At 37.6% G+C, this 26,492-nt stretch overlaps 1 protein-coding gene across 2 annotated transcripts in view; it reads right to left on the reverse strand.

The window, feature by feature from the left end:
• TAF4B (TATA-box binding protein associated factor 4b) overlaps positions 1 to 26,492 on the reverse strand; it is a 108,851-nt gene that overhangs the window by 25,903 nt on the left and 56,456 nt on the right. For both annotated transcript variants that reach the window (XM_084780218.1, XM_084780217.1), the window contains 4 exons: positions 21,935 to 22,104; positions 19,416 to 19,546; positions 11,173 to 11,298; positions 5,557 to 5,613 (listed from right to left, as the gene is read on the reverse strand). In XM_084780218.1, coding sequence (XP_084636344.1) covers positions 5,557 to 5,613; positions 11,173 to 11,298; positions 19,416 to 19,546; positions 21,935 to 22,104 — 484 coding nt within the window. The remainder of the gene's footprint in view (positions 1 to 5,556; positions 5,614 to 11,172; positions 11,299 to 19,415; positions 19,547 to 21,934; positions 22,105 to 26,492) is intronic.

The raw sequence follows: 26,492 nt of genomic DNA on the forward strand, positions 1-26,492 counted from the left end.
TACCCTAGTATTTAACATAATTCCAGCAGGCATTTCTGGTGACTAGGGACAAACTGGTTTTAAGGTTTATATGAGACTAGAGTTATAACTCAGTGGAGGGCACTTGCTTGGCATACAGAGGTACACTATGCAGCACCGCAAAGCGAAGTGCAGCGATGGCCTACGCCAGGCCTACACCTGGAGCTCCTGGAAGGTGGGTGCTACGTAAATGGTCACAAAGGATCAGAACTTTTGTATCAAGACTTGGAGGAGCTGCCTTCCCAGCTTACTAATCCACTTCTACCTTGAGAGTACCCAGCCCCCCACTTTTAAAGTAAACTGCTTCTTTTCTATCACACATACAAAATCTGTCCTTACCACCCAACTATCTAACATTACATCTATTCAAGAAATGAAAAAGCCCCAAAATAAAACAAAAAATTTAAAAAAGGCAGTGGTGGATCACACCTTTAATTCTACTCCTTTTAAAAACCCCAGAGGCAGAGGAATCTCTGAGTTCAAGGCCAGCCTGGTCTACAGAGTGAGTCCCAGAACAACCAGGGCTACTCAGAGAAACCCTGTCTTAAAGGGAGGAAAGCAGGATGGAAGGAAAGAAGGAAGGGAGGGAGGGAGGGAGGGAGGGAGGGAGGGAGGGAGGGGTAAATAACCACTTTCGTATAAAATAAAGTTTAAGAACATTCAATCCGGAACAGAACTTCAAATGTTATACAAAAATTAACACAAGGTACAGAAGCATAAAGTCTATAAAGAGCATACAGAAAATTGTCACAAGTTGGGAATCTAGCTGAGACTTCTTAGATATGGCATATTTATTCATAAAAGCACTGACAAACTGGTCTTCATCAAATTAAAACCTTCTGATCTGTGACAGATACATTTAAAAATGAAAGGCTACTTTTATGTCAACACAAGCTAGAGTCATTTGGGGCTGAGGGGAAACACCTCAGCTGAGAACATGCTCCCACCAGACTGGGCTGTGGTGAATTTCCTTAATTGATTATTGATATGAAGGGCTCAACTCACTATGAGTGGTGCCACCCCTGGGCTGCAAGTCCTGGGTGCTATAAAAAAGCAGGCCGAGCAAGCCATGAGGAGCAAGTCAGTGCGTAGTGAACCTCAGTCTCTGCTTCAGTTCCTACACCAGGTGCCTGCCTTGAGCTTCTACCTCCAGCTCCCTTCAGGATGCACCATGATTGGGATGTATAAGTTTAAAGAAACCCTTTCTTCCCCAAGCTGCTGCTTATTGTCATGGTCTTAATCACAGCAACTGAAAACCCTGATTGGTACCAGGTCACGAGCTACTGCTATGACAGGTCTGACGGTGTATATTAGGGAAGACATAGAAGGAATCTGTTGTGGGAGTTTTAAAGAGAACAAGGCAGATGATGAAGGCCTGACTGGCTTGTGAAGTTTCAGAGGGAAGCAAAGACTCTTCTGGGATTATTTATGTTACATTCAGAATTTAACCTGTAGTCTGGTCAGCTGGGGCTGAAGAATCAGTCATGATTAACAAGAGACCAGCAACACTGAAGTGAGTAATTGATGTTGGTTAGTTGGAGCTGAGAAACCAGCAGTGAATAAGAAGAGAGAGCACCACTGGAGAGAAAACCTGGGAGTGCCTACTCAGGGTCAGCACAGGGACACTGTCTCATGATAGCAGCTAAACCTGGTAATGTGTAAGAACCACTCAGATGGGCCGGGCATAGTGGCACTTGCCTTTAATCCCAGAAATCAGGAAGCGGAGGCAAGCGGATCTCTGTTAAGTTCAAGGTCAGCCTCAAAAAGGTCTACACAGAAAGTTCCAGGGTTACGTAAGGAGAGAAACAGAATAAAACAATGTCCTCCCAACTGTATTGATGCACACACCTTTAATCCCAGAATTTGGGAGGCGGAGGCCCCCAAATTCATAGAGGAGGAGCTCTATGAGTTCCAAGCCAACCTAGTCTACACTGAGTGTACCAAGGCAGCCGTGTCTAATAAATAAATAAATAAATAAATAAATAGTAAAACAGCAAAAGACGACACTAACAAAATTTTCATTGCCTTTCTCAAAACATACTTTCTATTCAGAAATGAGGCTTTATCTGAAGCATGCTATTAATTACACAATAGTGGTCTATGGAGAATTATACCCTGAGTTTTCAGTTTCATAATTTATTTAGAAGAAAAAAATCCTATTTCAGAGTATATGTTTCTAACCTGTTATGCATTTTAGTCACTTCCCCCACAGGTTGCTATGCAAAGTCAATGTGCCAGCACACACACTGCTGTAGTTCTTTTCTTCCCATATATTGTCTGATATAAAATGAAAGTGCGAATGCCTTGAAGTGTTAAAAAGAAAATGAATGAATTCTTTGCTCCACTCTGCAAAGATCCATTGAACTCAAATTTTTTTTAAAAAAAGAAAGAACTCTAAATGGATATAAGGGCCATAAGACATATTTTTAAAACTCTTTAAGAAATCAGGATGCTTAAATTTTAAGGTCAAATGGCTCACTCTGCAGAATTGGGTTGATGTACTAAGGGAAAACTAGATACTAATCCACAACACATAACATACAACATACATTTCAGACAAGTCGGCAGGTGGATTAAGCCTGCTTATTTGGAATTAGAATCTGACAACTAGTAATGTACTTTAAAGCTTTACAAATAGAGGGTCAAATGGAAGAATGCCAACATCTACATTTTAGAAAAACTATTAACCCTGAAATTGTAGCTGTGAAAATTGTTTTTAGAGAAACAACAACAAAAACAACACTTAAAGCAAAGCAAAACAAACAAAAAACACCACACATTGAAAATGGGAAGAGATACCCTTCAAGTTTAAGATAAAATATTTGAATGGCCACAGACATTTTGCCAGACAGCCATAAGGTTTCCAAATGGCTGGTCAATGGCAACAGTACGCAGCAGGAGCCACTGTAATGGGCTGAGACTAGGCTGAAGGCAAAACTAAAGTTGAGAATGGCAACATTTGAAGAAGTCAATACAAGAATAAAAGCAATCACTAGACATTTTCAGAAAAACCTGCCAATTTAACAGATTGTCATAAAAAATAAAGTTTCTAAAACTATTTTAGGAAAAAAAAGATGAAAAACCCAGGAGATCTATCAATATAAAAGCTGCAGTCTTTAACAATTCAAAGTCCAGGTTTAGGCATGACTTGAAACATGACAAACACTACTGTTGAAACATCTCCAAGCACAGACAAAGCTTACAATTTGGAATTCTGTATTTATAATGCTGTTGTTAGTTCGTCCACTTTCCTATAACCAGTTTGCAAAGAGGAAACAAAGCTGTTCTAACAGAGCAACTACCAAAAAAGAGCAGCAAGCTTAACAGTTAAGCAGTAATACTTCCTAGTTAATACTGAAAGAACAAACCACAGTACTACAACTTCTGTAAGTGCACAACTTTATAAATGACTATGAAGAGAATACTTCAACTCAGGAGTAAGGTAGGGACAATATTTTTATAAAGACAGTACAGTAACCCATGTGTGTGTGACTCTAAAAGGGAATGATTTTGTACAGTTAAGTTACAGCTCTACAGAACAGAAGGAAGATAAAAATGACAATATTTAACTTTCAAACTAACAACAACTTTGAAGTCAATAAATAATAGAGAATGGCTCTCTTCTTAGACCTAGGCTAAGAAGTTTTATTTCTTTTTTTTATCACAGTGGAGTTACTGTTAGAAGACTTCAAAACAGGTTTGGTACCCCTTACTTTCAGGAAAAGAAGCCACACCCTACCAGACAATGTTGTTTGAAGATTGCTGTCTGTCTATTCACTTCATCGAATAAACACAACACCAAAAATATGAACCAAATAAAATCATCTCTTTCCAAACTGAAGACCAAAAAAAAAACAAAAAACAAAAAACAAAAAACAAAAAAAACAAACTCTAAGTACCCATGTTTATGAAGTAACATCGTACAAGATAAGATAATTAACACTTTCTGAGAGATAGAAAAAGAGAATCCTTTAGAGAGGGGGAGAGAGATAAGTATCCAACCGTTTTTTAAATTAAAGCAAGAAGACATATCCAGGATTTAGAGCAATGACAAAAGGCATAGCTAAAAATATCTAACATTAATCTAGGTTTGCTTAGAAAGAATGCTAGACACGGTTCTCAGGTTAACAGTTAGATGAATTTCCAGGGGAAATAAATTAGAATAAGAAACAATTTTTTAAAAATAACTAATTCTAACACTTTAATGTTCTTTCTTTCTTATCCTAATCTTTATACCCCTTTACCCAAAGTTCATATATTTTCATTATGTTCAAGATAATACAATACGTTGATTCTAAGAATCTTACTAGATTTCCATGTGTTTTGCCTCAGCTCCTACATCAATCCAAACAATAAGGGCCTTAGAACATTAATAAATAACCTGCTGCTGCTGGCACCTAGGCGCCTAGTGCAGCAATGCTGAGAACAACAAATTTCATAGTTCAAGAGGCACAGTTAAGGAAAAAGGTTGCTCAGGAAATCACTCTTATTTAGCACAAAGATCCTTAAAAATTGCATGAAATCAGTCAAGTAACTATAGAAACCAATTTCTTCAGCTCCATATCACACGTCTCACACCTCAATTGTCTTTATTATCATCTGCTGTCAGTTCCTTAACCAGGAATGTGAACAGACTTGATGATTTATTCAGGAGGGAAAAGAATCTGTAGGTCAAGTGAAAAACCACACACACACACACACACACACAGACACACACACACACACACACACACACACACACACCCTCTTCAACCTTAGGTACTTTCATTTCATTCTGTTCTCAGTAGCTCTGGGGGCAACTCCAGTGAGATCCAATATTAAGGCTCAATTAAAATAAGCTCCAATTAGTGGAGCTTTTTTCTCTGAGGCTAGAGAAGTCAGGAAATGGATATTGGGAAATGTAAAAAGTCAGCTACTGAGAGGAGGCTGCAGACATAAATGAACTTATTTGTTGATTTCTACAGTTGCTATGCAGAGGCCTCTGGGAGTAAAAGCTTAACCAGTCTAAGCTATAAACTAAAACCCCTGCAGCTAAACATGAACTGTGTGAAACAAGGGCTCCATTCCAGAACAGAAAACTGCTGGGCCCAGAAAATTAAAAGCCAGAGGCATTTTCCATTTAAAACTAAATCCCAGTACCGCCTCCCAGCCAAAGAATTATAAGCAGTATCAGATTTACAAAACGAACAATTACCCTGGAAAAATGTAGCCTATTGTACAGTCCCAGATGCTAAATCTCAAAAGTTTCTTTCTTTCTTTCTTTTAATCCCACACTATATTCCTCCAAGTATATGGTTGCAGTTTACAAAGAGCCATTTCCAGACGGGCCTAAGCCTTGAAAATAAATTTTAAAAGGAGAGCACATAGCTCACTGACCTCATTTGAAGCACTGCCCTTGCCTTCAGCAGTTCCTGTCCTTCCCCAAGGCTTTTGCAAATGGTATGCAACAGTAAAATAAACCCTGACCTAATTGCCAAGAGAGAGGCTGCCAACCTTCCCTCAAACACAAAGACCAGAACGGTAACTTGAAAGTCCTACCTCTTTGGCTTTCTGTTTTAATCTCAGCTGTTCTGGATCTTCTTTATTGGAGCGGCTCTGTCAAAGGAAAAGAAAAATTTAATAGAAATTATCTAAACACTAGCATTGCTGTTAAATATTTAATAAATGATGATTTCTCTTGTGATTGAAAACCCTAGCTCCAAGGGTACTGCCTCGATCTAGTCTAGTTGCACTCCAGCCCTCATGCCCCCCCCCTCCCAATCTGGGCCGGCTGCTGCAGTTCTAGCCTGAAGGAAACACATACTGAAAATGATGCTAACAATGTCAGTCAGGTCCAGTCAAGGCATGACATTGTTCTTGCTGGAACATGGCAAAATGAAAACTGGACTGAACAAAAGAAAAAAAGGAAAAGAAGTGTGGGTTCAAATGAATGAAAATAAACCACACTGGCTCATCTTTAGGTGAAGCCATTTTGGAAAAGCATATGATATTTCAATAGCTATTAAAATCAAGAACTCACCTATCCTTTAACCAACTCTCTTGAAAGAGTAATTTCTGAAAGAAGTAGGAAAAACATTCCAATATTTTTATTAGAGTTTTAGGACCTCTATTGCATGTAATAAAATAATCCTATTGATACTGATGCATGCTATAAAAAGTGTGGTAAAAATGAACACAAGGAATGTGGTAGATACTTCTTTACTCAAGTAATGGGTTAGACATCTAAGTCTGAATAACAAGAAACAGGCAATCACATCAAGACATTAGGGAAGAACATTCAAACAGAAGTCATAGTAATATCAAAGCCTTAAAAAGACAGCAAGTTTGAGAACAGACCAGATGACCAAGTGTTTGAAGGACACAGAAAATTTAAAGGAGATAAAAAAGGAGGTCAAGTGTTGCCTTAACAATCAGCCACTGGAGGAGGACTATTATTGCAGAGCACAAGAATGAGAGTACATTGGAACAACCCTTTAGAAAGGGCTCCACCAGGCGTACAGAGCTCTTACTGTATTAACCTATGACTGAGGGCGCAGGTGCCCACATAATGACAACACTCCTCTCAAGCAAGTGCTGTGAACAGAGGATGACTGAGGGAACGATGACAGCAGCTTAGAACAGCGAAGAGGACAAACACAAACAGGTTCAAACCCCATTTTGAAAGTTAAGTCAAGCAGATTGGTGGTGGACTAGATCTAGGGTACAAACTAAAGAGGAAAAAAGGATGATATCTAGATTCTGGCCTAAGCAACTGAGAGGAATCCTAACTGCAGGGGAAGACCTAATGACTACATATCTAGGGAGAAGTAATTCAACTGTCAGTTTTAGATGCCAAATCAAAGGCTGAATATCCTAAGATGGACACAAGCTTGGAATACATACACTTTAGTGGGAAGACTGGAATGAGTGAAGAAGTGAACTCAAAGAGAGGTAAAGGCATTTTGAAGTCTTGTAAGAAGTTTGAACAAGTACAGCCAACAAGAAATAACTAGAAGCTATATTTTGTTCTTGTGACCCAGTCTATCCTGTATGTCTGGCTGTCCTAGAGGTCACTCTGTAGACCAGGCTGGCCTTGACACAGAAAGAGCCTCTTGCCTCTGTCGCTCAAGTTCTGGGATTAAAGGCATGAGCCACCACACCTTGCAAAGCCATGCATTTTTATTATGAAAAGCATTCTGATGAATGGATGTAGAAAGAAAAGATCAGTTAGAAGAAATCAAAATTCAAGGAAAAGATATCTTGAACTAGAATGATGGCAATGTGATGAAAAGAAGATGGATACTGTATCCTAGACAGAGTAAATCATGGAGGAAAAATAAACAAGTTAAAGATAACATCTGAGTTTTTTCCATAAACTTGGGGTAAATTGGGGTCTCATTAATTCAGTGAGAAAAAGGCATATTAAGGGAGAAGAAAAGTGGGGAATCTGTTTGGACATATGCAGTTTGAATGTCCCATTAGAGAGCGGGGCGGGGAGGGGGAAGATGACACTGCCCCTGCATGAACTCTGCCCCTTGGCAGAGAGGTCCTGTGGGAACACAGGGGAAGGGGATGCAGGTTATCCAGATGAGACCTGAGAGGTGGTGGTCAGAAAGTAAGGGAAGAGGGCCCCCACATGTCAGAGGTCTAGGGGAGGGGAATAGGGCGGAAGAAGGAGGGTGGGAATAGGAAGAGTGAGGGGATTATAATTATAATACTAATTTTTAAAAATCAAACAAAAAAGAAAGTTCTTATTAGCTAGAAAAATGATACCAAATAAGTAGTAATTGTACGTGCTGAGAGTTTCAGAATGTAGGCTGAGCTACAAGTACGATCTTAGGAGAGCACAAAGACGGAGAAGGTACAGGACTAAAACCCAGCGCATCCCAGTATTTAGTGCTCTGTCTCAAAAAGGAAGAAAAGCCAAAGAGACTGAAAGCTAGTATAATAGCTTATATAAATAATAACTAGACTAGTATTTAATAATTTATGATTTTATTTATTTCATAGTAATTAGAAATAAAGAACCATGGGCTGGAGAGATGGCTCTCCAACGAGAGCACTGGCTGCTCTTCCAGAGGATCCAAGTTCAATTCTCAGCACCCACATGGCAGCTTACAACTGTCTGCAACTCCTGTTCCAGGGAATCCGACACCCTCATACAGACATACATGCAAGCAAAATACCAATGTACATACATTTTTTTAAAAAATTTTTTAAAAAGAAATAAATAACCAAAAACTACCTTGTTATGATAGCTGAATTCTTGCGTATAATACTTCAAGCTCAAGAAAGACTACTTTCCTGTCCCATCTCCCTGACCTTCCTAGCACAGGGGTCAGTGTTGGGGCTGAGAAAACAAGGCAGTGTCAATGTCATGGTACCCATATCCTTGTGGAGGTTTAGGGTGTCTCAGTGAGACAAGGCCAGAGAGTGTACTGGCAAGGAGCACGGCCAATAAAATAGTAGACAAGGGCCAATCAGCTAAGCTGGTGACATATGACTCTCACTGATCGAATGCATACATTGACTGAGGACATAAGCCAAGGATAACAAAACAAGCTTCCTGACTCCTGGAGAAAAAAATCTTCAATTATTCAGAGAGAGGGAGAGAGAAAGACAATATGAATGAATGAATGTGTACACTCATGAAGCCCACTGACAAGTGTATAGGTCAGAGAACAACTTATGGTAGTTGGGTTTCTCCTACCACCATGTAGAACCCAGGGATCAAACTCTGGTCATCAGGCTTGGCAGCAAGTGCTCTTACTCCCTGAGCCATCTTGCAAGCAAGAGAAAAGTTTTATAAAGTGGATAGGTTATAGATAAAAAGAATGAGGTAAAGGATAAAGTTAGAGGCATCCCTATGAACTCGTGATTTTATAATATATAGAGAGAGACATAGAAAACATTGTAGATACTTGTATGAGTAAATATACACACTTCATACCAATATTTCCTATAGCTATCCACTATTATATCCTGTATGTAATGACAGTGTTAAGCAATGAACACAGTGTGTGCTCTAATACTGGCTTCAGACCAGCATCTTTAAGTAAAAAGAAGCAGAATTGCCTATAGAAATGGCTGATTCCAGGATGGAGGCAGGAAGAGCAAAGCTTGGATCTGAAATATCATAATGACAAAAAAAAAGTAGGACATGCTCAGTGGAGACACAAGAAGGAACAGTAGTGCTTAGGTTAGAAGGGTCTCCCACCTAGAGGCATTTTGAGCATCAAAATAAATCATAATAGTAAAGGTCATACAGACAGTTGAATTAAATAGAAATCTACAGGTTCATATTTCCATGAACAGGGAGGAAAAGAAAGCCTTTTCATATAAAAGAGAGGTACTCTGTGAAGGAAAGTTAATGAGAACAAACAATTAGCATCATGTGATCCTCAAAGAAGTGGCTGACTCAGGGACTTGCTAAGACTGATGTATGAAAATTAGATGAGGAAGAGATGCTGACATTTCTGAACATGAAAGTAATCTATGAAAAACTAAAAAACTACAAAGGAAAATGGTCATTGAAAGTGGAAAGAACTGGCAAACAACTACATGCCCAGGTTATTAGGCTGTCTTTTGAGATTATTAGCTCAGAAAAAAAAAAAAGTATCATCACTTCCGTGCATTCCCAGCAAAGGTACATGACTTACATAAAGTCACAAGGAAGTAACGAGAGGGCCATGATGTAGAAAGTGGGTTGAAAGTAAGGTCTTGAAAAGTGCTAAAGGAATGAGTGCATAAAAAAGAGTGAGATTGCCTGAAGTAACATGAATTTCTGAAAAGAAAAATAAAACACAAAGAAAAGAGACAAGCGAGACGGGCAGTGAAATGTGAGCAGGTGTCTGGGCAATGGGCAGCACTGTTACACTGCGGAATAGGCAGAATGCTTATTTTTACTAGTATACAGTAGGGTGTCTAAGAGTGACAGCTCCTATCTCAGGACTGCCCTCCAAAGATTCTCTGCACTGTCTAGTATAGACAATTACATAATTGTAAATATACTAAAACCTCTTAACTAAGGTAAAAGGACAGACTAAAGTGTGTCTGTGTAAGCAGTATGCAAAGGGCGGGGAAAAGAGTAGGGATGCAAAACTTGTAAGAAAATGTGGAGAAAATGAAAGAATTCTTAGAAAAGGTGCAAAGTGTATAGTTTTGATACTGTAAGTATAAAAAATTGTTTCAAAAATAAATCAAAGAAACAATTAGAGCCAAGTATCATGACTGACACTTGTCACTTCAGAGAAAGCAATAGAGCGAGTTCAAAGGCAACCTGAGCTATATACTACATAGATCCCATCTCATCAGGAGACTAAAATGATGAAAATAGCGGTTGGTGAGCTGAGTGTGATGGTCCATGCCTGTAACGTCAGCACTCAGGAGGAAGAGGGAGGCCAGTCTCTGAGTTTGAGGTCAGCCTAGTGTAAACAGAAAGTTCCAGGTCAACCAGAGCTACACAGTGAGACTGTCTCAAAAATAAAAAAGATATTAGTATGCAGCTGAAAAAAAACCTTTCAGAAACATGAGAAATTAAAAGTAAGGTCCTCAAACAAAAATTAAGACCATGGTATGCAGCCTTCACAATTTTGTGCGAGGCTCCAACTATGTCTATGATGAAGTGTGGAGGCACAAACATAAAACTACAGTGGAACTGAAATTTTTTGTGATACCCAGCCATTACTAGTCCTACAGAACCGCTTAAAAGGAAAACCTAGGTCTATTGCTCCACCTGCCTTTTCTCTTACTCCCGCTCTCTACTCCCTTTCCACCAAGTTATGTTTTGTTTCATATATTCCAACTTATTCCTAATTTTTCCAATCTTCCTGTCTTTTAAAAATTGTTAACTTCAACTTGGTACATTCCAAATAGTATCTTAAATGAGTCTAAAAGTTTTATAAAAGTCTCCCCTGGGAGTAGGGCAGGTGGATAAGAATGGTATCAGTACATGAGCACATGAGGGAGGAAACAGGAGATTATGACTCATTGACTACAGTACCTGAAAGCTATCAGAAACACTATTTTGGTTGTGAGACATTCTATTAGTGATTTCATTTTAGAAAATTCAAGAGAAATATAAAGGCTTAATAAAAGCAAGACTGTCAACCAATGACCAAGCCAACCATGATCCCATTGTCAGGCCACATTCCTGGAAATCACACAGTGTTTTACCTTGGCTGCCCTTAGTAACATCTCTCTTTCTTCTAAGTCCTTCCTCTGTTTCTCCAATTGATCTAGCTTTTCAAGAAATTTGAGCTGTGATCTGGTATCAGTAGACAAGACATAATTTTCACTTCCCTAGGAGGGAAAAGGTCTTATGAGTCTGGAGAATACATCTTGCATTAGGCATTTGATAAACAATACAAAAAAGGATTAAGTACAACACACATAGGAAACTAGGTTTCAGAAGACAATATTTTTGATTCTGTTAAACAAACTAGCAAATAAAATGAAAGCCAGAAACTTTAATCAACCTTAAAATTTGAGAGATGATTAGATATTTACATTTCAGAAAGATTTCCTTAGCAAGCCTATTCAGAGACAGGAAAAATAATTAAGTCAAATAGATCCTAAAAATAGGAAAAAGAACCCATTAGAATATACCATTACCTATAATTCAATCTCCCTTAGTTAAGTTATTTCCTATCTTAGTAGACATAAATATGAGTAATTAAGTCTTAGATAAAAAGCAAGAAACAATCACCTCACTGAAAATGACAGCTAGGAAAAAAGCTCCAATGGCTAGACTGGCTTATTCTTAACAAACTAAAACACTTCTATTCAAACAGAACATAATAAAATGGGAAACATTAAAATTATGAAGCCCTGGTTTGGAGATGCCTTTATAAAATCTAAATTTAGAAGCTTTACTCAAAATAATTTTGTATATAATTTATTCATTTATCATTAATCCATTTTTAACCAGGTTCTTTTTATACAGACCTGGCTGCTCTGGAACTTGAGATCATCCAGCCTTAGCCTACTAAGTACTGGGAAAGCATACAATTTACAAATGAGAGCTGTAATTAAAAAAAAAACCAACCCTATAATGTCTTATCTTAAGTATTTCATCAAAAGACAACATTCAAACTGTCTCATTTATCCTGGTATGCTAGAGTATAAAAATAGTGTTTTCTAGTTTTCTACACCTATGGCCACCTGGCTCCCTCTATAATATAAATATCCTTATCTGTGGTCTGTTGTGGGCAATCAATACTTAGCCTGCCATTTACTCATCTCAGCAGTCAACACCTGGGGGAAAACTCTTCCAGCAACAAAACAAAACAAAACACTGAGCTCAATGGTGAGCGCCTGGCTTGGAACCCAGCACAGCACGACTTCATCTCCATTTTATCCTCATGCTTATGACTGCTTCAATTAACTCAGACTAAGAGATCTCATATGCCCAAGATTCTTTTTAAATTAAATTTTTATTGTTGGTATTTAACTAGATCAAAAGAGTATTACATGGTTTAAGGAAGAAGGATGTATTAGTGCTACTTATTTTACTTGAAGCTTAATACAAGAATTCCCAAATGGTCTTTAAAGTTAAATAATACAAGATAAAATGTGGAATACATTATAGGCCAAGCATAGAGGTTAAACACACTAACAGTGGTTTTTTAAATACTTGATCTTTACCATTTCTGTGTGTTCAGAAACTCTGGAGACACTTTATGGACAGAAATTTAATTTAAAGGGGACAATAAACACTAGATTAAAAAGAAACACAGGCATTCTAAATCTTAACTATATCACATATCATGCTGTTTCCTTTACTAATTCAGATACAATTGCCTGTGGCATAGTTTCTCCTTCTTCTTCCAGCTACTGCAGATGAGTGCCTTTCCCTAAGCACCTTTGTTAAGTAACTGGTAACCCCAATATTATCATGTTCCTTCCCATCTCTGTGGACCAACTAAAGTCTTCATGTACCAAGAGTCTGAAAGCCACTAGATGTCCAGACCAAGCTGTATTAGTGCCATCAGGTGAATCCCATCTAAAGGGACCACCACAGCACCTTTCAGCTAGAGAGTGAAACTTCTCCACAGCCACATCACAGGCTGTAGCTCCAGTGGAAAAACACCAAGCAGAGCCTGGTGGTGGGGGTGGAGGCACACACCTTTAATCCCAGCACTCAGGAAGCAGAGGCAGGCAGGACCAGCCTGGTCTACAGGGCAAGTTCCAGGACAGTCAAGGCTACACAGAGAACTTTTGCCTGGAAAAGCAAAATAAAACAACAAACAAACAAACAGCAACAACAAAACCACAAAAAATTAAAAAGACAAAAACCACCAAGCAGGATTAAAAGGTCTAAACTAAAGACCACTTTGTGCTTCATTTAAATTTCAGTGTTTGGCCTATAATTAATTAGAACATTATAACTAACCAAGTAACAGATTTTCAAAAGTAACTAATGTCCAGAATAGAAAAAAAAATGGTGGTTGGAGTCGGGTGAGGCTGGAGAGGTGGCTCCCAGTTTAAGAGCACTGGCTGCTCTTCCACAGGACACAATTCCCAGCACCCACAGAGTAGCCTCACAACTGTCTGTAACTCAAGTTCCAGTGAATCTGATTCCCTCACACAGACACACATGTAGGCCAAACACCAAATGTACATACATATAAATTAAGTAATTAATTAAAACAATAGTGGGAACTTAAAGGTCCAGCCCAAATCTTTCTTTCTTTTTTTTTTTATGAATAAAATTGGCCCATTATTGGGTTGTCTATATCTTTTTTTAAAATAATAACACATTTTTATTGAAAATTAAAAATAATTCCTATTACATCTCATTTTCTATCCCATCCCATGCATCCTCCCATTCCTCCCTCCCTCCCACTTTCACCCCAATCCCCCTTCCCTATGACTGTGGCTGTGGGGGACCTCCTCCCCCTGAATATGGTGCTAGGGTATCAAGTCTTTTCTTGGTAGTCTGCTATCCTTCCTCCGAGTGCCATTGGGCCTCCCCAACAAAGGGACATTCCAGCCCAAATCTTTCATACAAATACTATTACAATTAAAGTCTATAAAATAATGGTAATTTTGAAGTAAGTTCAGCTGGAATTAAGTGGTTATTATTTCTGCTTAAAAAGGATAATTTTGTCTTTCTATATAATATTCAGACAGTAATGCTAGTTATGCTAAAGAATGAATGTAGGTAAGTGTGCAGGATAAATAATAAATGTATAACACAGTGGTTCTCAATCTGTGAGTCACGAGCCCCTTGGGGGGAGGTAGAACAATACTTTCACAGAAGCCACAAATCAGATATTTACATTGTTTTTCATAACAGTTTAGAAATTACAGTTATGAAGTAACAATGTAATAATTTTATGGTTGAGGATCACCACAACATGAGAAACTGTATTAAAGAGTCACAACATTAGGAAGATTGAGAACCACTGGTATAATAAAAAGTTAAGATGGTAGTTATTCTTGTTTGTTTGTTTTGTTTTGTTTTTCAAGACAAGGTTTCTCTGGGTAGCCTTGGCTGTCCTAAACTGGTCTTAAACTCAAGAGATCCACATGCCTCTGCCTCTCTAAGCGCTGGGATTACAGGTGTATACTATGTGCCCAGAAGCTAATTATTCTTAAACTAGTGGTTAAGGTTTTCCAGGCGGGGTAAATACTACTCATTTTCTTAGGGCTATAAAATCCTAGTGACACAAGCTATTGATACAATACAAAGATTCTACCTGAAGGCTATACAGTACAGCTTTAAATGGCACATTAAAATGAAATCTTTGGGGAATACTTCTTTTGGGTCAGCACACAGAGGCTGTGGTTCAGAGCAGGCCAAGGCTATATTTCATGCTGACTCCCAAACTTGGTAATGCGTACGAGTCAGACATGAAGAGGTCATGAAGTTACAAGGCTAAATAAAAAGGGCTGGATTCCCTGAGAAGAGGCCAGGAGAGGGTACTAGTAAAGATATAGTCTCAGTTGCAGTGGAGACCCCAGAATTGAAGGAATCATGAAGACTATTGATCCCATATGGTCAGGTCAAAGTCCCTGAAGAGAGCCCAAGGGACCATTGATGAAGTGCAGCCCATGGACACCTCAGCCTTTTGGAGATGGCAGGACCATGAAAGACAGCAAAGGACAGAAGCAGCTGGGGAGCAGAACTGGCCTGAGACTATAAGAGAAACTGTGTGTGGTGTAAATGGTTGGAGAAATGCCACGCTTTGGAGCTCAGAAGTTGTCAGACACTGAGCTTTGCTTTGATTGTAATATATGCTGGTCCTTTCCTTTTAAAGTAAGAAAGTATATAAGTTATTTTTATGTTATAGGAAGGAGCCTACAGCTGAGAGACTTTTGACTTTTAAAGAAAAGATAGACTTGAGTAATGGGCTTTTTTACAAACTGTATAATTTTGTTTTGTTTTGTTTGTTTTTTGAGACAGGGTTTCTCTGTGTAGCCCTGGCTGTCCTGGACTTGCTTTGTAGAACCCACAGAGATCGGCTTGCCTCTGCCTCACCAGTGCTGGGATTATAGGCGTGAGCCACCACTGTGTGGCATGAATTTTTATATTAAGAATTTTTTTTAATGATGGCTGGAAATATGGCTCAGAGATTAAGAGAATGATCTGTTCTTCCAAAGGTCCTGAGTTCAATTCCCAGCAACCAGTGACTCATGACTATCTGCAATGAGATCTGCTGTGCTCTTGTGGTGGGCAGATGTAAACGCTGGCAGAATACTGTATAAATAGTAAATAAATAAATCTTTTGGACTTGACTTAAGGTTAACTGCATGAGATGAAACCCATAGCTGACACTGCTTGGGTGATCAAGAACTAGATACTAGATATCCCAAAGACCTAAGGTAAAACCAAATACTACTGATTATACAGTGATAAAAATGACTTCTAATGACATTCTGCTATACTTTAGATCAGTGTCTTGTTCAGCTATTGTCAGAGAAGCAAATGGGAACAAATACAGAAACCCACAACCAGACTTGTCTGTGGGAAGAGTATAAGAAAAATAATAAGACCCAAAGGGAATAGAGGATACCAAGAAAACTAGGTCCCCTAAAACTCAACATGACCAAAGCTCATGTGAACTCACAGAGACTGAACCAGCAAGTACTCAGCCTGTACAGTTCTGTACAAGGTCCTCTGTGCATATGGTATGGCTTCCAGTTTAGTGGTGTTTGGGATTCCTGAGTGTGCCTATTGGGATTCCTGAGCGTGCCATTTCTGGTTCTTGTGCTTTCTCTTGTGTTCTTTTCCTTCTGTTTGTCATGTCCAACTCTGAGGTGGTGGTTTATGTTTTATCTTATTATATTTATTTTTGTTATATTTTCATCTAAGTCTATTTTCTACTGAGAGATAGAAAGTGGGTAGATCCATATGGGAGGAGAGGTGGGGAGGAACTGGGAGGAGTAAAGGGAAGGAAACTGTAATCAAGATATATTATGTAAGAAAAGTACTTTTTCAGTAAAAGGAAAAATTGGAAAGTTTTATGTTGTCATACTAATATTGAAAGGGCATCTCAGGGACAACAACAAAGGAAAGATTATAGTTTAGCAGTGATATGTTCATGTGTCAAGCTGACACAGAGTCAATTGTTCTGGGTTTTGGTTTTTTTGTTTTTGACATGTGCTAGAGTTATCTGAAAGAGGAACTCCAATAGAGAAAACGCCTATACCAGACAGCCTATAGGCAACTATGTAGGGCTTTATAAGGCATTTCTTGATTAATAATTGATGTGGGAGGGCTTAGCTGACTTATAGCAGTACCCCCATGGGCAGGTGGTGCTGGATTATGTAAGAAAGCAAGCTAAGTAAGCTCTGCAAAACAAGCCAGTAAACAGAACTCCTCCATGGCTCTGCTTCAGTTCCTGCCTCCAGGCTCTCACTAAAGTTCCTGCCCTAGCTTCCTTTGATGGCGGGCTGTGATGTGGAAGTGTAAGCCAAATAAACTCCTTATTTCCTAAACTGCTTTTGCTCATAGTATCATTCACAGCAACAGAAACTCTAAGTCACTCCCCAATCAAAAAGTAGTGATTAGGAGAATTATTCAGCCATATACTACCTCAAGAGACTAAATTTAGACAAAAGTAAGATTAAAAAGATAGTTTGAAAGAAAAAGATGAAAAAAGGTATTACAAAAACATAAGAACCAAAAAGGAAGCTTTGCTGTTATGACAATATTAAACAAAATAGACTAAGTCAAAATCTATGAATATAATAAAGTTAGGTGTGAAGGCATGCACTTGTAACCCTAGGCACTCTAAAGACTGAGCTAAGAGATCTTTTGAACCCAGAAGTTCAAGCCCTACTTGGGTCACATAGGGAGTCAAGTGTTTTTTAACTGGAGGCAAGGAGGGAGAATGGGATGATATATATTAATAAAAGGGCTAAGTATTCAATGACCTGTGTGGTCACAAGCCAATGTGCTAATGGAAAGAGGTAAACAGACCCTAGGAAATATTAGGACATTAGTCTTCCCTCTTATTTTCTATGGCTTCCTGGTTGCCTTGAGCTCAACCCCTCTGCTTCACCAGAAATGGTACTGTCATGAAGCCTCACCAAAGCAATCAGACTAGTCATCCACAGAATAGAACCTCCATATCTGTAAGCCAAATTAAACCTTTATTTAGGCTAATTAGCTTAAGCTTTGTCTTAATAACATAAATGTGATAAAGTTATACAAATCCAACAACAAAGGCTTCAAATATACACCAAACTTTGTTACAACTTTTTGTTTGGTATCAAAGATTGAACCCAGAGCCTCGTGTACACATCTATTACTGAACTAAACAGTGTACAATCTTAATACCTTGTTTCAGTATCACTCATATAAACAGTCAACAACAAAAACAGATGGCAACATTATAAACCAGCTAGATAACAGTTATATATCAATACAAAAGACATACTCGATATTCACGTGCATGTGGACACTCTCTAGGAATGTCTCTAGGAGACACCATATATTAGGTTACAAACCTCAATGAATGTAAATTATTTGAATCATATGAACTTTCTTCTCTTATTACAAAGGAGTGAAGCTTGAAAAAACTTGAAAGATTCACAAAAATGTGGAAATTTAACAATATACACTCAACTAGTGAGTCAAAGGGGGTAGAGACAAAACAAAAGACAATACTCCAAGACGTGCAAAATGCAAAAGAAAGATCTCAAACAAACACCTTGATTTCACATCTTATGGAATTAAAAAAGAAACAAAACTAATCCCAAAACTAGTAGAACAAAGGAAATAAGAAAGACCAAAAGAGAGATAGATAAAATTGAGAACACACAAGCAAAGTTAGTGAAATCAAAAATTTCTGGTTCTCTGTAATGACTAATAAAATAAGGAAGTTATTAGCTAGATAACAAAGACAAAAGGGAAGAATCAGAAACAAAAGTGCAATTACTGCCATCAATTGAACTGACAAAAATAATAGATAACCTACAAAAATGAACAAATACCTAGACTCACATAAAAACAAATACTGATACTTTGTTTTCCACAGCATTTTCTGATATTTATTCCATATTTTTAAGGCAGTCTGTCAAATTCTCACAAAAATTTTGAAAGTAAGGATCTTAACAGCTATAGGTCTTCTGAAGTTATACATGAAACAGAAAGTAAGATGATTTCTCCAGCAAGTTCACTAGGGAGACAGCAGCAGATACTCTGGATTTTCTTTAATCTATGTGGCTACATTGTTTTGGCAATAAATGACCCTTATTACAAACTTAAAACTTCATGAAGTTACCTATTTACCAACATGTTGAAAATCTAGCTCTCAACACTTTTTAATAAAGAAAAGGGTTATTCCTTTTCACCCCATTGTCTTTTCTTAAAATCCATAGTCATTCAGTGTATCTGCCGGCCTGAAACTTCAATTCACAACTGATCTTACCCTAAAGGCCAAGAAGCAATAAAAACTACAATTCAAACACAATAAAGGCTTTCATCTTGGTAACAGCAAGTCATTTTGTTATACTGCTAGGAACTAGACAGGCTCTTCCTCCATTGAGTCTTTCCACACAGCATGCCTAGAACAGTAACGGATAGCAGCAGCACCAGCCCTCACTGCCATCCTGTAACTAACTAACAGGCGTATGGCTGCTAGCAAAGAGAACACACCAACCAATATTCCAGCCTACAAACCTCCTTCCTAATCAAGGCCTGTGGAGGAGCCTCAGACAAAGCAGGTGCATATTCCAATCTACAACAACAAACTTACTTTGGACACTACTCCAAATTCTGTCTTAATTTTATTTACTATGTAAGTATATCTAAGTAAAGCAATCAAGGAAACTGTTTTCCTACCAACATGAAATATAAGTCTAAACCATTCGAAAAACACATCGAGAAATGGACCCTTATCCATGAAACTACCTTTAATACGGTTAAAGGAGATATTAGTTTGTACTTCCTTAATAATTTCCTTTACCTTATAAATAGTCATTCGATGCTGAGCGATTGTTGTCAGTTTCTCTAGAAGGCCTCGTAATCTCTCCTGTGTTGCGTGGGAGATCAAGTTCACAGCATCAGAGTTAAGTTCCGTAATGTCATGCTTTTTACCTGTAGAGGCAGAGAAAATCCATTACATGTTTTAGTAGTGGCTTATAATTGAAATAATTAGCACAGCAGGTATTCAGTTCCCCCTGGAAGTCATACCCATTATGAATAAAGGTTCGGAGATTATGATTTTCCTGGTAAAGTCACAACTTCAAAGATCTTAGACATTACATTAATAAAACCTAGCCTGGAGCCTCAGAATATATAGACATTGTTTCCCTTAGCCTCTAGAATCATTCTCCTTGCAAGGTCATTTATAGGACAAAGTTAATAAGAACACAAATCAAGTTTAGTGTTCAGGAAGGAAAATGGTAACTGCAGAAATTAGTGCTATACTCTGTTAATTTTAGTAATTAAAAAAAAAGGGAAGTCACATTTTACCCTGGTTGACACTGTTAACAATTCATGACATTTATTTCAGTGAACTGAAATTATAAAACTGTTAATTTTTTATCTATAAAACATACCTATATTCTTTTTGTCTGTTAACCAATTATATTTTGCACTATTCATGTTGCCATAAATTAACCTATTAAATATGAGCTGAAATATGCTCAAAACCTCCTCGTTTCACCATCAATTTCAATAATTTGTTTCTTTTATGAAAAAAATGTTATTCTGGTGATGGTAATGAGGAAGGAACTTAGAGGGGGAAATGACAAACACAAGAACAGTATAGCTCACTTACAAACAATCCTATCAGTGTTTCAACTGTTTCTTAGGAACAGTAAAACTTCCTGCATCAAGAGAGATAGGCAAACCAAAAGATACAGGAAGATGTATCTAAGGTAGATGTATTTCTAAAGATATGTGTGCGTGTATGTGTTGTACATATCTATGTGTGTGTATTCATTCATGTGTGTGTGGAGTACTGAGGATCCAGCCCTCATACTTGAAGGGCAAGTGTTTGATCAACTGAGCCATTTCCCCAGGTCTCTGTGATTTTTAAAAAACATATATGTGTGTGTGTGTGTGTGTATGTATGTGTGTATATATATATTTTTTTTTCACAGATATTTAAAATTTTTATTTTTGTATGCTAATTTATATAATACATACCCATATTCTCGTCAAAGGCTTAACTATAGCAAAACATAATTTAATTAAAACTCAAATATACTTTGACATTACCACATAGTAAATTTTAATTTAAAATGTAGTCTATATAGAAAACTAAATAGGGAGAAGACTTTAAAATCATTCAACTTCTTTTAAACTAAGCCCTCAAAATGTAACTCATTACTTTGCAACAAAACTGAACTTGTTTCAGAATGAAACGAGGAAAAGAAAAACCCACTACAAATTCACAACTTCTTTAAAACACTCAGCATAAGCAATTAGTTGGACCTTCTATACAAAGAACAGTAAATTTTTAACACAATCCAATGGTTACAGTTATAACTGGATATGGGTTGGAGTGATGGCTTGGTAGTTAAGAGCACACGCTGCTTTTCCAGAGTACCAGCACTCACATACAAATTCTCTCTCTCTCTCTCTCTCTCTCTCTCTCTCTCTCTCTCTCTCTCTCTCTCTCTCTCTCTCTCACACACACACACACACACACACACACACACAAATTTTACATATAAATATAAATAACAACTAGACATAGGGTAGGCAAGCTGTTTCATGATTAAAGAAAATGAGCATTAAAGATTAGTGCTTTGAAAAGAGAATTTTGAAAATAATAATCATACACTTATAAAACAGAAACAATTTATCTAAAATATCCAAAGCATGCCTTCGGTGCATGCATTTAATCCTAGCACTTGGGAGGCAGAGGCAGGTGGATCGCTATGAGTTCCAGGCCAGCCTGATCTACAAAGTGAGTCTAGGACAGCCAAGGCTACATAGAGAAGCCCTGTCTCAGAAAACAAAACAAAACAAAACAAAAAATCTATAGTTATTGAAATTTGGCTCCAAATAAAGAGTACATTCTCTTCTATTTTTCCTCATTCACTGCAGCCACCTAAAAACTCTGTATCTGTATTCTAGCTCAGCTTTCTTATACAGTAAGAGTGAAATTAAAATGTACGGTTGATTCAAGAAAAAAAAAAGAGACTGGTTTTCATAAGATATTTCTATAATTTACAAACACATCTAATATAAGCTTTCATTTGTATACACACACTCCTAAGGACCAACAAGAAATATCATGTAAAAATACACATTAAATATTCATGCAAATTATTAAGTTATATTAGCAACCCCAGAAACAAAAGACTGTAGTGATGATTTTTAAAATAAAATGCTTCATTCTGTAATACTCAGAAAATCTTAGACTATTTCTGGAGCTTTATCTAAGGTTTAGAGTTCAAGGCCATCTCTTTCAAATAACATTTCCCCTCAACAAACATTCTATCAGGTCAATAATCATGACTCTATACTTACCAATGTCTAAAATTCTCTTTTGCAGAGCTCCAATGAAAAGAAATGGTTCTTCTTTACATGACTGAATGAGTGTGCCAACAAATTCAGAATGTGTTGCTAAGATGCAGGCATTTTCCTCATCAAGGTTGACCTCTGCCATACAAGTCACATCATTGATGTCATCTTGACCTCTAAAGGGAAAAAGATTATGATTTTGGGGTGTGTGTGCGTGCGCACTCTTGCTCTCATACTTGCATGTACACACATGATTTCAGAGTACAAAAAAACATAGGTCTTAGCCAAGTATGGTAGTACCCACTGTAATCCTAGCATTTGGGAAGCAGAGACAGGAGAATCAGGAGTCAAAGGTCATCCTTGGCCACATAGCCAGTTCAACGTCAGCCTGCTGAAAGGGGAAAAACAACAAAAACAAAAACAAAAAGAAAACCAGATATGTTTCTTATAAATAATAAAATTATTTTATTGAGTTTACCCAAGAAGTGAATTGAAGAATGTCTATCTCTTTCCATAAACCTTTAAAATTAAACTGGCATCGCTAAGCACAAGAGCACATTTCCTGGAAGAGAAATCAGAACCTGCTGTGTGTTCCAGAACGTATCTTTTCCTCTCTGGTAAGTGAGACACACCAGGAGGGATCTGGACTTACCCCAACCATCCACAAATCCTACAATGAAAGACAAGGAAATGAAAGCGGACTCTTTGCTTTCATCCTGGATTGTTAAAAGCCCCTGAGATTTCACTTTTGCACTCCACTATTCCATTTAATGGCAGCAGAAACACTAGGTCAAAAAAAAGTCCTATCACATAAAGTCCCATGAAAAATTATTTATCTGCCTAACTACTCTAAAATAAAATTTTTAATTGTTTAGATCTCAAAAAAACAAAACAAAAAACCAAATGAAATAAAAACAAAAAAACACACTCTCAAGAAATTAGCTATAAAAGGCTTATATGCAAAACATAAATTGCACACATGTATATACATACACACAAAAACAAACATGAAATAGGTTTAGTTCCTTGCTTTACACCAGTAAAATTAATCTCATAAGATTGTTGTTTTTGGCTATAGTATTAACATGAGGATGTGTATTTAAGAAAAGGGAATATCATAAAATTCCCTCTGAGCATTCTTTTCACCATATGTTTTAACAGTCTAATTGCTGATCATGATTTACATACTAATTATGCAGAAAAGTTTAACATTTTATATTAAACAGTATTCCACAAAAAGATGACAGACTGTGTGTCAAATAGTTTAATTTATATATCCCCTAGTGATGATACATTTCCACAGAGAACAAATTATAATTATCAAATACTCAAGAAAAAAGTATCAGGTAGTGTCCATCTTTAAAAAGTAGCATGTTGCTGGGTCTGGTTGTGCAGGCCTTTAATCCCAGCACTCACGAGGCAGAGGCAGGTGCATCTCTGTGAGTTAGAGACCAGTCTGGTTTACAGTGTGAGTCCAGGACAGCCAGGCTATACAGAAAAACGCTGTCCCAGAAAATAAAAAAAAGCAGCACAGTAAAGGTTATGGAGAAAGAGTGCCCACATAAACATATAGACGTGAGCCAAATGAAAGAAAGATGCCACAGACATAGAGCTTAAAGTAAAAGAAAGAACAATGGCTTTACCATCATGCAGTCTACTAATAGCTCAACATTTACAGGTATGCATGTACTAGAGGAAAGAAAAAAAGAGAACCAATTAATAAATACTAATGAAACATTCATAATAAAGAAAATAAATTCCAGCTGGGTGCAGGGGCACATGCCTATAACACCAGCACTTGGAAGGCAGAGGCAGGTGGATCTCGGTGAGTTCAAGGTCTTAAAAAAAAAAAAAAAAGGAAGGAAGGAGAGAGGGAGAAAATAAAAATAAATTCCATCTATTAAACATGCAAAGTTTTCAATAGTTCTAAAAATCAACTTACAAGTGATATAAATTAAGTGCTATGCCCAAACTTAAATATTTAAACACAGGCTGGAGAGTTGGCTCCGAGGTTAGGAACACTGACTGCTCTTCCAGAGGTCCTGAGTTCAGTTCCCAGCAACCACATGGTGGCTCACAACCATATGTAATGTGATCTAATGCCTTCTGGCATGTAGGCACACATGCAGATAGAGCACTGTATACATAATAAATAAATCTTTAAAAAAGATTAAATATTTAAACACAAAGCATAAAAATAGTAGATATAATTACCTAAAAAGGATCAGACTCTAAGTACAAAACAAAAGAAATTCTTTCAAAAAGGCCTAACTACAATATTTCAAAAAGGCCCAGCCTCCCTGGGTACTAAGTTAAAAGTAAGTAGGGATAATGAGTTTCAGTGCTCTGCTGTACAGTAGAGTGACTACAGAAAACAATAACTGACGACCTGTTGCAAAACTAAAACACAAGGAAAGATCATGAAAGTTTTCATCAAAAAGAGATGGCGATTGTTCAAGACAGAACACATTCCTCTGATTTGAACTATATACACTAAATGTAAGTATTAAAACATAACACAGTATCCATGAATGTGTAACATTATAGAGTGTTTCCCAATGTCCTGTGGACTGCCCTATGATTTCAAAGTGGCTCTGTGGCATCAGCAATGGAGGAGTGCTCCCCTTGAGCTGTCACTTGTACCATTCTGGCAGACGTAAGATAGAACTGATCTACCTTAAGACCCAGTTATACCACTCCTGAGCATATACCCAAAGGACACCCCACCCTACCACAAGGACACTTGTTCAACCATGTTCATAGCGGCTTTATTCATAATAGCCAGAAACTGGAAAAAACTAGATGTCCCTCAACTGCAGAATGGGTAAAGAAAATGTGGTACATTTACACAATGAAATATTACTCAGCTGTTAAAAAATGACATCATGAAATTTGCAGGCAAATGGATGGAACTAGGAAAAAAAAATAATCCTGAGTGATATAACCTAGATCCAGAAAGACAAACATGGTATGTACTCACTTATAAGTGGATATTTGCTGTTAAGCAAAGGATAATCACGCTACAGTCCACACACCCAAAGAGGCTAAGTAACAAGAAGGGCTCAAGGGTGGACCCATGGGTCTCCCTGGGAAAGAGAAATAGAATAGATTTCATTGGTGGACTGCAGACAGGTAGGATCAGCCCTGAGATCATAATCCTTACAGGTTTATGATCCATACAGACTGAGAAGGTTATATTTATATATAGAGGAGTGTGGGGGATGGGGAGAGGGAGAAAGAAAAAGCGGGGGTGGGGAGGCACACATGTAGGTCAGAGAACAACTCCATGAAGTCGTTTCTTCCTTCCACCTTTACTGTGGTTCCTGTGATCAAACTCAGATCATCAGGCATGCACAGCAAGCACTTTACCAACCGAGCCACGGCAGCAGCAGTCCTCTGTTATTCTTTAAAAAGCACACCTACATAATAGGAACCACACTTGGAACTGTAAATGTAGAGACACCAAGATTTCAGACTCTGCTTTAACAGTTTCTAAGGCACCTGTGGTCAGTATGACTCTTCCCACCTAAAAATGACTCAACCCACCTAGAAAATGAAAATGAAACCATACCGATCAAGTAAGTGTTCTTAGCGGAAAGCCGTATTAGAAGCTAAAACTATAGTAGAAACTAAGCATGACTATTTTTAAAGGGCGAAATAACAAAACATCATATTAAAATAAATAACTTTAAATGTAAGCAACTGTAAATTTACACGAGTAACAAGCGAGCGAGTGAGCGATAGAGCAGAATAACTGCCATCCGCTCCTCTCCTAACCCTCCCTAAAATGCTGTGAGTATCTTATCTCATATCACCAATACCTTTTTAACGCCCTCAAAGAGTATGTTTCAAAATCCTTTTCTTCAGACTACATTGAAAGCAGTAGGTAACAGTGATGCATAACAGAAATACTTCAAAAGGTTTTTAAAACAGATTCTAGTCATTTCTAGTCTCCAGATATTTCATCCTGGGTAATCCTAGAACCCAAAAATTTAGCAAGTTTATTGGGTAACTCTAAAAGTGTTGATCTATATTATACTAGCAAGTGTTAAGCAGTTTCAAAAGTATCCATCAGCCTTTTCCTGTATTTGCACCTTCTCAGTTATATCAGTTCTGCTAAGAAATCTGTAGCATGAATCCCAACAGTATTATCAGCATCTTTGATTCTCTTCCTGGGTAGGCATGACTATCCAGGCCTCATAGCTTTAACTTTTGCTTATGGTGTGCTCACCTCTAAGGCTTTTCATCAGTTTGTAATGTCTTTAAGCAAAAAGATTTTTCCTGGACATCAGTTACTATGATAAACTATGTCTGCAATATAAATTATATTGGTAAATTGCCATGTGCTATCTGGACTTTCTGGGGAGCAATTACAACCTCTTGAAAGTAAATCAAAACCACTAATCTCAGACTCAAGTATATTTATCACCAGTGTCCTCAAGACCCTTGGCTGGGGCAGGATGATTCGCTGCACAACAGCCACTAAGGCATTAAAAATGTTGCACTCTTGAGATCAGCTGGAAGGGAAACTACTTCTAATGTAGGCTAACGCTTGGTTATCCTA

This window comes from Acomys minous (assembly GCF_964271855.1).
Source record: "Acomys minous genome assembly, chromosome: 4".
Classification (NCBI taxonomy): Eukaryota; Metazoa; Chordata; class Mammalia; order Rodentia; family Muridae; genus Acomys; species Acomys minous.